At 40.1% G+C, this 14,870-nt stretch overlaps 1 protein-coding gene across 1 annotated transcript in view; it reads left to right on the forward strand.

The window, feature by feature from the left end:
- Positions 1 to 922: 922 nt before the first annotated feature.
- Positions 923 to 14,870, forward strand: part of csf1rb (colony stimulating factor 1 receptor, b) — a gene marked incomplete at both ends in the record, with an annotated part of 81,174 nt that continues 67,226 nt past the window's right edge. The window contains 4 exons of the mRNA XM_084336605.1: positions 923 to 1,187; positions 7,758 to 8,063; positions 10,943 to 11,076; positions 13,195 to 13,366. Coding sequence (XP_084192731.1) covers positions 923 to 1,187; positions 7,758 to 8,063; positions 10,943 to 11,076; positions 13,195 to 13,366 — 877 coding nt within the window. The remainder of the gene's footprint in view (positions 1,188 to 7,757; positions 8,064 to 10,942; positions 11,077 to 13,194; positions 13,367 to 14,870) is intronic.

Below are 14,870 nucleotides of genomic sequence, written 5' to 3' on the forward strand. Positions count from 1 at the left end.
ATACGATAAATAAAAATTGTATCTTTATCACCTTTAATATAAGGCTAGTTCATACCATTACATCCTGAAGGCCGTATGAGGCAGAAACATGTTGGCTTTTTTTTTTATTGTTCCATTATGAACTAGCATTATATTAAAGCATTTTAACTGTTGAGAGTATTGGATTGCATTAGATTTGCTGTCATATACAGCTTTACAGCACCAGCAATTGTTGGAGTCACTAATATCAAAAGATACCGGCTTCATTATATTTGAAAAGGTCCTTCCCCCTGTCCCTGCAAAGTAAGTCGGATGTAATTTACTGAACATGCCAACATTTTGGGAAATTAGCTTATCTTCTTCTACAGAGAGACAATAAGATAGATACCAGTTTCCTCTCTGTGCGTTCAGTAGAAAGCTATCTGGCTGCACGTTAGCCTAGCTTAGCACAATGAATGGAAGCGGACATGGCCGGTTAGCCTAGGCATTGTCCAACTAACACCTCTCCCTAAGGCTAACCGGCCATGTCCGCATCCATTCATTGTGCTAAGCTAGGCTTATATGTTGTACCACTGTATTGCACATCGTCGCGGGCAAGACCAGCCGCATTTCATTGTATACCTGTATGCCGTGACAATTAAAACTCTTGACTTGACTTGGGCTAACGTGCAGCCAGATAGCTTTCTACTGAATGCACAGAGAGGAAACTGGTATCTATCTTCTTGTCTCTCTCTGGAGAAGACGCTAAGCACATTTTCCCAAAATGTTGGCGTGTTCTTTTAACTATAATACAATCAGGGTGAAAGACATAATGTTCCCTTGCAGAAAAAACACATGCATTTCAAATGTAACAATGTAACAAATGCAATAATATGACAACGTCATTATGTTTTTGTACTTTTGTTATTGGTGTTGTTTTTCATTGTTCTCAGAGCCTCCGGTGATGCGCCTGGACTCGGACGAGGTCCCGAGCGGTTCCGAGGCGATTCTGGCCGCCGGCTCTGACTTCATCTTGCGTTGCCACGGTAACGGCTCAGCCGCACCCGTCCGCTGGTCCACCACAGCGTTTAAGCTGCGGTTCAGGAGCGCACTGGCGGACACGCTGACCGTCAGGATGTCGGGGGACAGACACACAGGGACGTACACCTGCAGCTACAGTGAGCAGCAGCTCAGACACCTCCAGTCATGGGTTCACATCTATGTCAAAGGTCAGACCCTCAGTGAAAGTAAAACATTTGTATATTTTTCATACTGAAAGTAGATCTATTCAGTATATTAAGTGTGTTAAAAGGATATGTCTACCCATATGTACTTTTCTGAGAGTATACTCAGTATAGAGAGTATACTTGCTTCTTTCATTCAAAGTACATGTTTACTAGTATACTATGCATTTCTTATCATACTAATATCATTGATATGTTGTAAATTGTATCTAAGTACACACAAAAAAACATTAAAAGTATACTTTCAGAAAATAAATTTATTATTATTATTATTATTATTATTATTATTATTATTATTATTATTATTATTATTATTATTATTATTATTATTATTATTATTATTATTATTATTATTATTATTATTATTATTATTATTATTATTATTATTATTATTATTATTATTATTATTATTATTATTATTATTATTATTATTATTATTATTATTATTATTATTAGTAGTAGTAGTATTTAACTTTTGACTAGAATATGTTTTTGTTTTAACCATTCCTGACAACCATTCCTTCTGTTGCTAAGGATGCAGAAAATAGCACCTATAGACCACCGCAACACTTCCGGGATTCTGAAATCGGGGAGGAGATTGTGGGGGGGGGAGGTGGGGGGGGGCCGCAAATGAATGAATGTGGACGAGAGCCTTGACTTGACTTGATTGCAGATACGGCTGTGGGGGTGCTAGAGACATGATCGAATAGACGTTTATGCGCCTCAATCTCCTAAACACGGCGTGACCCATTCCTAATCGATCAGAACTAAATCGGCAGAGAAAAAGCCCATTTTAAAGCACCTATTCTCCATGCACATGCGCAGAGTGCCCATGGAGTCTGGACGACGCGAGATGACGCACGAATGAATGTGGACTGTTCTATCAGAGGGGGGAGCTTCGGTGGCCAGTGTCCTTTCAGCCGAACAGGATAATGAAAAAATGATCCCACTAAATGGCCAGACGCGTCTTATGGCGACATCTACAATTACCTCATTGAGTCTCCAGGTAGACTAATGTTTATATTTAAGTGCAGCGGTCTGTAGCCACTCATATTACCACCGAAGCTCCGCCCTCTGATGGAACAGTCCACATTCATTTGTGCGTCATTTCGCGTCGTCCAGACTCCATGGGCACTCTGCGCATGTGCATTTAGTTCTGATCGATTAGGAATGGGTCACGCCGTGTTCAGGAGATTGAGGCGCATAAACGTCTATTCGATCATGTCTCTAGCACCCCCACAGCCGTATCGGCAACCACTTACATCACGGCTCTGATCCACATTCATTCATATGCTCCCCCGCAATCTCCTCCCCGATTTCAATGTAACGCGGAAGTGTAGTGGTCTATTCCAAAGTTCCTATATTAGGAAGTAGGAACCGAAGTAAACAACTACATGGATCGCTGACTGCGACCAGCGTTCTACAGTGTGTTGAATCCTGGTCCCAGTCCTGCGCTGCATTTCCACTGTTGCCAAGAAAACATCCTCAATGTCTTCCAAAGACCTTGACCTGCTCTCCACTCAGAGGTCTGCAAGAATAGTTGCATGAAGTAGCGTGAAGAAGAACAACAACAACAACAACAACAACAACAACAACAACAACAACAACAAGAATAATATATATTGTATAGCACCTTTCAATTTTCAAGAATTGCAGCCCAACATGCTTTACAACATAGAATGGACATAAAATAGACATAGACATAAAGTTAGCATAAAATAGACAGAATAAAACAATCCAAAGAGTAAAAAAGGGTAAAAATGCAGGTAATAACAATACGCATGGTTAACTCATTCAGCACCGGGATTAGCCATGGCCCTGTGGTCGCATTGCCACGCTTTAAAATATAGGACTGAGTCACCTTGTTATAATATTCTATATTATAGCTATGGATACAATACTATGGCCCATTTGACATGACCTATCTACCGTTCAATATGTGAGAAAGAATACATTTTTCCATCCATACTTTCCCGTGTTATAACGTGGTGAATATAAGTATGGTTTTAGAGCGGTCTAGGGTAATTCATGAAATTAAAGCTGAGTTAAAGCGCTATACGTCGATTCCACTATAGACGTTGCCATTTCTTGCCTGTATACGCTATTATCCCAAAATCAAATCTATATCATAGCTATTATGTTCCATCATGAATGCATGTAAGGGGGGGGGGGGGGGCATTTCTGATTATTTGAAAGAACACCAAAAACGGTTATCAGCCTGATCGGTATGAAAGCATTGCAGGATCAAGCAAAAATGTACGTCAAAGCGTCCTTACCTGTGATCGGGAGTATTCAAAAAATAATATTCCAATTGTTTGATCGCCATCTGGTATATCCAATGTCCATGTGGTAGACGGCATAATCCACCAAAACATATGGATTGGAGATATGTGACGCGCTTCGATGGAACCGGCAGAACGGCTGCCCTCGCCCGACAAGGAAACATGAAACCGGAGACGTGTGGCCGTCCCACCGAGAAAGATACTAGGGTATAAAATGTGCTCGATACCGCCATCTAGCGTGATGCGGGCGGTATTGCACTTTTACATTCTCATGATGATTCCCCATGTTAACCCCGAGTCTGTGTGCCTGTAATGAATAGAAACATCGAATAAAAGAAATAACAATCAAATAACGAGTATACTCGTTATTGGCATTCAACGATTGGCGCCCAATAACGAGTATACTCGTCGTTGGCAGTGAATGAGTTAACCTGTTAAGCTGTAGCCCTATTTTCCGAAATTCCACCTAAAGGTATATGCCCAAGTAAATGGAAGATTGCTCCACTTCTACAAGGTCAATTTGCATGTTCTTGGTATCTATGGACATCTAGGGACCTATCTATTCCCAGTGTCAGAAATATTGTGTCTGTTACTAGGCTTGAGTAAATTGTGATGAAACAGAGAAGAATATAAATTATGATTTTTTTTGCATCTTTGCCGGTGAATAATACCATGAAAACATGAGATTATTTTGATTACACTCACTAGTAAGTAAGTAAGTAAGTAAGTAAGTAAGTAAGTAAGTAAGTAAGTAAGTAAGTAAGTAAGTAAGTAAGTAAGTAAGTAAGTAAGTAAGTAAGTAAGTAAGTAAGTAAGTAAGTAAGTAAGTAAGTAAGTAAGTAAGTAAGTAAGTAAGTAAGTAAGTAAGTAAGTAAGTAAGTAAGTAAAGTTTATTTATATAGCACTTTTCACAGAGACAACTCACAAAGTGCTTTACTGTACATACAGCAGACATTAAATTAAATATAAAATATAAAAATAAAAAGCAAGAACCATTCAACAGATAAGAGACAGAACAAAAACACAATGCATCACAGAGAAAGAAAACAAAACAAAAACAAAAGACATATTTTATACCTGGAGGAGAAGCTCAAACATTACCCAAAGGCCTGTTTAAATGTTTTTAGCTGATTTAAAAAAAAATGCAACACATGCTGCAGCCCTTAGGCCACGAGGAAGGGCATTCCAGAGTCTAGGCGCTACAGATTGAAAGGCTCTGTCACCTTTGGTGATCAACCTGGTGCGTGGAATGCCCAACAGATCCTGGTCAGCTGTCCTCAGGGTCCTGCATGGGCACATAGGTTCCAGCAGGTCAGTTAAATATTCTGGTGCCTGGCCATGCAAAGCTCTAAAAGTGAGCACCGACCTTGAAATTAATTCTAAGATGTATAGGAAGCCAGTGCAAGGAGGCTAGGATTGGAGTGATGTGACACCTTCTGCTTGATCTGGTTAGCAGTCTTGCAGCAGTATTTTGGATGAACTGGAGGCGGTCTATGGATGATTTATTGAGGCAGGTGAGAACCGAATTGCAGTAGTCTACTCTAGACGAGAAGAAACGAAGGCATGGATGATCAACTCTAGGTCAGAATCGGAAACAATCGACCTGAGCTTAGCAATATTCCTGAGATGGAAAAAACAGGTGCGGTCACCGACTTGATATGAGTGTCGAGGTGCATGGCCTGATCAAAGTTTACCCCAAGGTTCCTGAGGTTGGGGCTCACATTAGTTTCTAGGGACCCAAGGCAACCAGCCACCCTAGATGCAACGCCATCAGAGGCCACGATGAGCACCTCGGTTTAGGCCTCATTTAGCTGGAGGAAGTTGCTAGCTAACCAGGCCTTAATGGCCGACAGACACTCATTTAAAACAATACAATTTGAATTAAAATCATCAGGGCAATCTGGGTTAAAAGAGCAATACAGCTGGATATCATCCGCATAAAGGTGGTAGGAGATGCCTTTAAAAGCGTTAATAATGTGTCCTAATGGGAGCAAATACAGTGAAAATAAAATCGGACCAAGTACCGAGCCCTGGGGGACCCCACAGGAAAGGGTAACAAACTCAGACACATGGGGGCCTACTCCAACTGAGAAACATCTACGACTTAAACCACTTATGTGCACTCCTTGTGACACCCACCCAATCTCTGAGCCTATTTAGCAGAATGGTGTGATCCACAGTGTCAAATGCAACACTAAGATCCAGTAGCACTAAAATGGAGCATCTACCAGAGTCGGCGGACATCATTAAATCATTGGATACTTTTGAATTTGTCAAGAATGTGGTGTTCATTTAAAATGGATATAAGCTGGTTGGCAAATTTTTTTTCTAAAATCTTGGACATAAATGATAATTTGGAGATGGGCCGATACTTACTTAGAAACGAGGCGTCCAGACTTGGCTTTTTTAAAAGCGGCTGAACGATTGCCTGTTTGAAGTAGGCGGGGACCTGGCCAGAGACCAAAGATACATTTATGATGGAAAGCAGACTGGGACCAATAGTGCTGAAAATGTCGTTTAACAGAGAGGTTGGGATGGTGTCTAATGGGCTAGAGGAGGTTTTTGTGCTTCTCACTAGCTCTGTTAGGTCATGGAGGGAAATGGGTGAGAAGGAATTCAGAGTAGACTGACTGTTAGGAGATAACGGTTGGATTGAGGTGGAGGGTGTAATACCTGCCCTGACATTGGCAACCTTATTTACAAAAAATAGGAGAAAATCATGACAGTCCTCAGCAGATAAAACAGGTGTGACAGGGGTTTGTGGACTGACAATGATATTAATGGTGTCGAATAGGACTCTGGGGTTTAGTTTGCTAGATGAGATTAAGTTTGTGAAATAGGCAGCTCTCGCATCCTTAACCATACTGTTAAAATTAATTAAAAGTTGCTTAAAATGAAGACGGTTATTTGTATTTTCAGACTGTATAGGCGCCGATACAGCCTGAAAATACAAATAATTATTACTCTTGTGTGTCGTGTCATCATCACATACCGCAATATACTGAGCACACATTAGGAACAAATGTAACGTTAGCGCCCACCACATCAAGTACGTCTACACAACATATAAGAGTTGTTTGTAGGTCGGAAATGGTGGAATAGATTTACCAACAAAAAAGGTGTTTAAACTGCTCATACCTTATTAAAAGTGTGGGGCAGGAGCAGCACGGATAACTTGGTTCTGCATGTATCGTGCTTCCATTCAAACAGACGGCAACACACGTGAAGTCAAGTCTCACTCTCGTGAGACTTCCTCTCTAGATACTCTACCTGGCCAGGGTACTCCTGGGTCCTAGTGCCCCCCATGTTCACTATATGTCATGCACATGTATTTTACATGTTAATACAATTGCATTTATCTTTAGTCCTAATTCTGTCACTGTTTGATGTCACAAAGAAGGGTGTATCCGAAAGCTGTCTACAACATTTGTAACATGTGATGAAAAAGTTTACAAATAATCTGTATTAGACATTTGTTAATGATGAATAGGCTTCACTTCAGATTGGCCCCCACAATAGCATCTGCAAATGATTTATAGATGTTTTATGAATGTCTTAACAAATCATTTGTTGAACATGAAAAATAAATGGAGATACAGTATAGTAGTTTTTTCATATCCATTTTTCAAAGCATCTACAAATGTGATACTACACATTAAACAACATTATTTAATGAACAAATCAAGTACAAACAATGTTGATAATGAGTTATAAATAATGTAGAACTAATCTGTAAATTTTATACAAATATAGTTATAAATTATTTAATAATCATTTATGAATGTATATAAATGGTTTGTTCATGATTAGTTCATTATCCACTAATGCGTTATAAATACTTTGTAAATGTTATACAAATATAGTTATAAATGATTTAATAATCATTTATGAATGTATATAAATGGTTTGTTCATGATTAGTTAATTATCTACAAATACCTTATAAATGTATTATAACAGGGTGTTATTATAAAGTGCTACCCAGGGTTGTAGCCAATGAGTGTGGGTTTCCAATGATACCCAACATGGGGATCTAATACATTCTGTATTGATTGATTTATGATCAAATAATAAGGGGACCCTACAGTACATCTTAACAGGTTAACCATGAACTAGATTAGCCGCTTCTTCACACCCACGCCTGATGTGGAATAATGACATACAGTACCTGTCTATTTCAGCATAAAATAGATGCAAATCACTGTCAAAACAACTATTGAGTCACTCAGGGTAGGATAACAGAACTGTAAAACCTTTTAACTCCTCTCACACAGACCCTGGCAATCCCGATAGCCTGTTTGTTACTCCCCGGCAACACCACATTGACATTAAGGAGGGGCAGGACTTCCTGTTCCGGTGCATGCTGACCGACCCGTCCGCCGTGGACCTGGCGTTCCGCCCGGCGGTGGACAACGGCAGTGGGAGGGGTCTCCCCGAGGGCATGAGCGTGACCCTGGACCCTCGCACAGGGGCCCTTATCAAAGAGCTGATGCCCGGTTACAGCGGGAGCTACGTCTGTAGTGCCTGGAGAGGCGGAAGAGAGTACACCTCTGTACCTGTTGAAATCGTGGTGTTGCCCAGTAAGATGATCCGTTGATCAATCAATCAATGTTTTTAGTATATTAAAGGTGTTATAGAATCTAGATAACATTCAGCCACTAGATGTCGCATTAGAGCACCAGCGTGTAATTTATCCAATCAGGTGCATTCCACGTGGGGAAATGGGAAGTATGGGAAACATTGATTTTTGACCGGCCAAATCTTTTTTTATGATAAATTAATTAATCAATATTTCTTTATTCTGCACCTTTCTAAAAGCTCTGTGGATGTATTATTTAAAAAAGAAAACATATATTACTCCACGTAAAAATTTTATCCATAGCATCGTTAAAGTGTGTTTTTAGTGTATTAAGTGTGTGAAAAATATATTTCTACCCATAATTATGTACTTTTCTGAGAGTATACGTAATGTATTTTTTTCAAAGCACATGTTTAGTATGATAGTAATTATTATATCAGCCCGACTGCCGCCATGACAGATCGTTTGTTTTAATGTTATAACTTCAATAGCTTTCAATCTAATCTTTTCAAATGTGTGGTGCACATTCATGACTCCTGGAGGAAGAATCTTACTAGTTTTGGTGACCATATGTGTTATGAGTGGGCGTAGTGTGGCGAGGAGAGAGAACCCAATAATGCGGACAATGACTGATGAATGGAGGAAACGGAGACGGCAGTTGTTCTTCTCAGATACTGTGATCCATTTATTAGCGAAACACTAGACACTAGCCAAGAAATATATTTACAGGAACAACTAAACAAAAGGCACAGCCGCACTGGCGCTAGATACAAAACGAACTGAAGACATGAGAAAACAAAGATGCACAAAAACGGAATACTAAATCTACTTACAAACTCTCAATACAAAACAGCAAGGCAAGGGAGACGACAGGAGAGACGACGGGCAAGGGAACACGGAGGTAACTGGAGGTAACACGGAGGGATGCCGCCACAACGGGGAGCAGACCTGAACCACACTTAAATACAAAGGCTAATTCTAATTGGAACCAGCTGGCGAACCAGTCCAAAACACAGAATCAACAACTAGACACAAAAGCATATTACAAAACAACACTAGCCAGGGGAACAACATCACACAAGGGAGGGGAAATTCAACAACAACACACACAGTGACATCATATTAATTATCCCATTAATTATACTAAACATATGAGTTAACACAGGTAGAATCAAAGTTTGCACCATCTGCTGGTGACCACTAGAGGGTGGTATGAGACTGGAGGAAGGTAGGGGACCAATGTTACTCCTCCCATCACAGCCCAACAGAGGGCTGAGTCTGGGATCGTTACACATGACCCTTCCTCTAGCACCGCCATTAAGCCAAACGTTCAATATTCAAATGAGTGTATCTCCTAATCCATTGGTTATATAGTCATGAAACTCATATTCAGAGGTGTTTCTACTCATGGACAAGACATTTGCCATAAAAACCTATGAAGTCCGCTATTTAGCATAGTTGTTCCCGACTCCCCCTCGCCTGTTCACCTGATTCTCACCAAGCTTGCTCTGTGTAATCTGGGGATTAACATCTTAAAATGTAATTTAGATAATTGATAAGCCAAACCATATGACCGCCAGATCCAATTTTGGGAATACGCATGGTAAACAGGAAGTGACTCATTATCTGTGAATGCACTGTCCGATTTCCACCAAACCTGACAAATATGTTTGTCTTACAATAGCAAGGAGGCCTGTGAAGTTCTGAGTCATCTGGCCTTATGCTGACGCAATTCTCATGAAACTGAAAACATTAACCACTCCTCAACAGCTCCGTATTAGGGGCATGGTCACAAAAGGTAGATTGATAATTCGGGCCATTCTGGAATATACCCGCTGTGGCCACAGACAGTACTACTAATGTCTACATGTATGCGCTTTATATATATTTTTTTTTAATTAAAATTAGATATTAAAAGTAAAAAACTATTTTGGTAAACAAAAGAAGCTAAAAGTATCATTTCAATATATTTAAGTACATCAAGTTTTAACATGCCATGTACAAATTAAGTGGTTTCAATTTAACACAACTTTAGTATACTTTCTGAATACAAAAAAGTATACTAAAGTATACAAAATATACTCAGTAGCTCAGTGGGTCCCAACATTTGTTGTGTCAAGGACCCCCGACATACCCAATGGGTACTAATCAGGGGTGTAAAAAGTACCCAGAAATTATACTTAAGTGAAAGTATGGGTACCGTCTCAAAATCGTACTCAAGTAAAAGTCAGAGTATCTGGCTAAAAACACACTTGAGTAAAAGTAAAAAAGTTTCTACTTTTAAATGTACTTAAGTACTAAAAAGTAAAAAAGAAAAAATTTATTCCGGGGCAATGAAATGTTCCGTTCCGTCCTCTTCATCACTCATACTATCGTTTGTGGCCATCTTCTGTAGCATGTCACTCTGACTGTCTATTCTTCTGATAGCAGGTGTTTAATCAAAGATCCTCGTTTTCTAGTCTTGAACAAGGACCAATCAGCATGGGTATGGGCGGGTTCATTTTCCATTGATGGGGATTTGATTGGCTGTTTTTAAATACAGTAAAGTGCGGCCGCAGGATTAATAACGTTAATGTTAGTTCGGCCAGAGAGTTAGTTCGTTAGTTCGGCCAAATATACAAATTAAAATAGTTGGACCTGCAAGATTTGTACTTTGTACTTTGTAGGTCTGCATTTTAAATGTAAGGAGTAAAAAGTATGTTTTTTTTTCTCTGAAATGTAATTGAGTAAAAGTACAAGTATACAAACCTAATAATACTTGAGTAAAGTACAAATCCCCCAAAACAGTATTTAAGTATTGTAACAAAGTACTTTACACCCGTGGTACTAATATACACAATATTCTCTCTCTCTCTGTCTGCCTTTCTGTCTGCCCCCAAGGGATATATCCTCCGTCCGTGTCCTTCAGTCATGAGGAGTATGTCCGTATTGTTGGAGAGAAGCTAGACGTTATCTGCATCACCAGCAATCCCAACCACTTCTACAACATCACCTGGAAACACTCATGCATGCAGGTCAGGAGTCAATCTTTACTCAACAGACCAGTATTTTTATTTAAATGTTATTTTACCTTTATTTTAGGAAAGATCAATTGAGAACAGCTTCTCATTTACATTACGCATGAATCCAAGACACACATTCTCCAAGGACTTACGACAAAAAGGGCTTTCTCTTAGGGCCATTTGAGACCTTTTCGGGCCGATTTTGGGATTCACCAACCGTCCCAATAAAACATATATAATTAATATTATATTATAATGTATTGTCTATATTCATTTCTTGCCCCAAAAGAGAATGCCCTTTTTGTCGTAAGTCCGTTGGAGAATGAGACCCATATGAAGTTAAAAACAGTTAAAAAGAGAAGGGGAATCAACATGTACAACAGTCAGCTACGGCCTGTTGCAGTTTCTGCTTAAACATATGGAATGATGGATAAACGAGTTTTGGAGAGAGTTGCAGTCATTTGCTGCAGCAAAACAAAAGGAATTCTGGCCAAAGACAGTGTGAGCCTTGGAAATAGATTGAGTAATTCACCGCCGCCATAGGCTCCCGTTGTATCTGAATGTGTCTTTAAATTAAAAACCACATGAACAAAGGAAAGTCACCACATCTGACTAAAATGCCATGCCGACATCTGAGGTGCATTGATTTAGTTCCTTTTGGTTTTTCAACCTGAAAAGTTGCTCTACATATTTTCAGATATACATGAAGGCTGGCAGTGGTGAAAAATTATAAAGATTTTAAAATGTTCAGTGACGGTAAAAAATAGCGACACAGGGATGTTTGTATTGTGTCAAAAAGGTATTGTCCTTTAAGTGGCATGAAAAAAGACTCGTATGGTCCTTTAAATGGTATGAAATATTTGCCAGTAGTGTAATCAATGGATAGCCATTAGCTTACTTATAGAGTCCCGTGTCCCGAGTTCTGTCTGGGTTCTGAGTGAATCCGGGAAGTTTCAGACAGACAACACATGGTTCTTGAAATAAAAAAGGTTGAATCCACACCACGAGACGCAGACTCGAGTTTGAACCCACCAACAACAGAAAACAGTGATGTCATGGAACTAGCTCCAGTGTGTAGTAACTGCGTATGTACTGGGGGGCTTGTTCCCAAGACATCACGTCAGCCTGGGAGAAGAGTCAAGCATAGGCAATGCACAAGGACCCTGCTTTATGTTATGGACAGTTAAAACTTTTGTCGGCATGTCCCTAGTATTCAATCAATGCCCCTAGTAGCGGTGCATGGGAAATGCACTTTGCATCTGTAACACTGTGTCATTGTTTTTAACCAGGCTAGTTGACTAAGAAAGAACATAATGTTGGTTAAAGGGGAACTACGCCCAATTTCAGAATCCATACACATTATTCCTCTGGTCTGAGACAGTACAAACATATTAGTGAAAATTAGCAACTCTCTCCCAAATCCAAAAACTAGAGTCCTAAAACTCAAACTTGTGATGTCATCAGGTATAAAGTCTGGAGCCGCTCCATAGACAATGAATTGAGAAATATGTTTATACAGTAGATGATACTGAGAGCACCCAGGGGAATGTTCTGAGTCCATAGGTACATTTTGTGTTTCAGAATTGAGAACACTACTATAGAATGAAGCTCATTTTGATATATATAAAGAAATAGGGGCGGGCAGATGTTGCAGAAAAACAATGCTAAAGAGGTGGAGTCAGAGCGAGTTCGGGAAGTGACAAGAAGAGGTGCTAGAATATAGCCTAACGTGACATGAATACACATCCATACTCACTAGGGGTGTAACAGTACACAGAAACCTCGTTTTTGGGGTCACGGTTCGGTACGAGTTCGGAAACAGAAGAAAAAAATCCCAAATGCATAAGGCTAGGTTTCTTGTAATTTATTTTGAACAGACAGTAGTGCAAGTTATACTTAGTTCCACTTAGTGTCGTATAGTCTTCCCTGAGAGAGTTTTACAGCCTGGCCCTGTAGTGTATCAATAAGTAAACACAACAGCGAACATACATACAATGAGTTTGGCTTCACATTCATTATGATCATTTAGTAACATCTTGTGGTTACAAATGCACATTGCATTGGGACGAATTAATACACATATCGTCACACCCCTAAAACACACACATACGTCCTCTGTTTTCTCTGTAGGAGCTGAATCACCTCATCACTTCCAAGCAGACGACGGGTAAAGGAAGCCAATTGTACATCAACCGCACTGTGTCTGTACCTGCCGTGGACCACAGACACCATGGCACCTACACCTGCACCGCTACCAATGAAGCCGGATCCACTACCGCTACCGCGGCGGTCAGGGTGGTCGGTAAGGAGGGTGGGAAGGAAGGGTGGCGTCGAAATAGAGAGGGAGCACTTAAACAAAAATCACAGGGTATCACATTAATTTCATTTGTTTTTGTTGGAACCACTACACATGTGATTGACAGGCTTCATCGTTGCCATCTTTATGTGAACGCTTTATGCTAATTCTCACACAATATCACCTGTAGCTCATGTGAAGATATGGAAATGTGATAGTACTGATAGTATACCGATACTATACTGATAGTATCAACAGTGGGGCGACAGCGGCTCTGGAGGTAGAGCGGTCGTATGGTAATCAGAAGGTTCCCGGTACTTTTCCTACTCCTCCCGGGCAACGTGTTGAAGTGTCCTTGAGCAAGACACAGACACCGTAACTGCTCCCTGTGTGATTGAATGGGTGAATGTGAGGCATAAGTTGTAACACGCTTTGGATAAAAGCGATATATAAATGCAGTCCATTTACATTTACTGATACTATACTGATTCTATACTGATACTAGTATATTGATATGGTCAAGGTGGTATGGCAGGTATGGGAGAGAGGGTATTATTAGATATCCTCCGGATTCCTGAACGCATGAAATGGTCTCTGTAAGTGGCCAAAATCTTCGCAGCTGGGTTTCCATGAATGAAAAATGTCACTCATTCTTAAACTGCAAAGTGTGTTCTCGTACAGCATTTGCATACAGACACGCCCCACCGGCTCCTTATAAGGTGAAGGAGGTGTGTGCAAAACGGTGAGGGCTGTGTGCAAAACAGCCAGAAGGTCGGCATTGCATCTGCACCATGCTGACCCATTCAACAGGTAGCGCGGAAGCGATTTGCGACTGATCTCAAAATGAGATTAGATTCAACACCGGTCTGTCCGACCTATGACCGCCTTTTCGACTTCTTAAATCCTACATAAATCCTACAATGAATTTACAATAAGAAGCCATTCAAAAATGCCAAATAAGTAAATCGAGTTACGAAGGAATTCCTTGGTAACTTTCACGTATGTCAGTTCGAGAATGAGGACCAATGTCACTAACTCAATCAGTGCCCCTAGTGGCGGATATTCATTGTCATTGGAGCAGCTCCAGACTTTATACTAGATGACATCACAAGTTTGATTTTTACTTCTCTGGTTTCTTGTTTCTTTGGGAGAGAGAGTAGCTCATGTTCACAAGTATTGATTTAACTGTCCCATTCCAAATATGTTATCATATAAATGTTGGGTCAGACTATTTCTTACAAATTGCTGTGTTTCCCATGCTAACCATAACCCTGCCCATAATCCCAACCCTAACCATTAATCTAACAGTAACCATGACCTAAAACTAAATGTAACCTAACCCTAAGCTTAACCTAACCTTATCCATAACCATAACTTTTGATTTGAATTGCAAACGCCACAGAGAGGAGGCAGCATGACAGCCTTGAGAAAATGGCTTTTCATGGTTTGTACATAGAAAATGCTATGAAATTCAGTGCACAAATAAATGTCCCTAGCATTATGCTACGAA

Source organism: Notolepis coatsorum (assembly GCF_963971535.1).
Source record: "Notolepis coatsorum genome assembly, chromosome: 19".
NCBI classification, from domain to species: Eukaryota; Metazoa; Chordata; class Actinopteri; order Aulopiformes; family Paralepididae; genus Notolepis; species Notolepis coatsorum.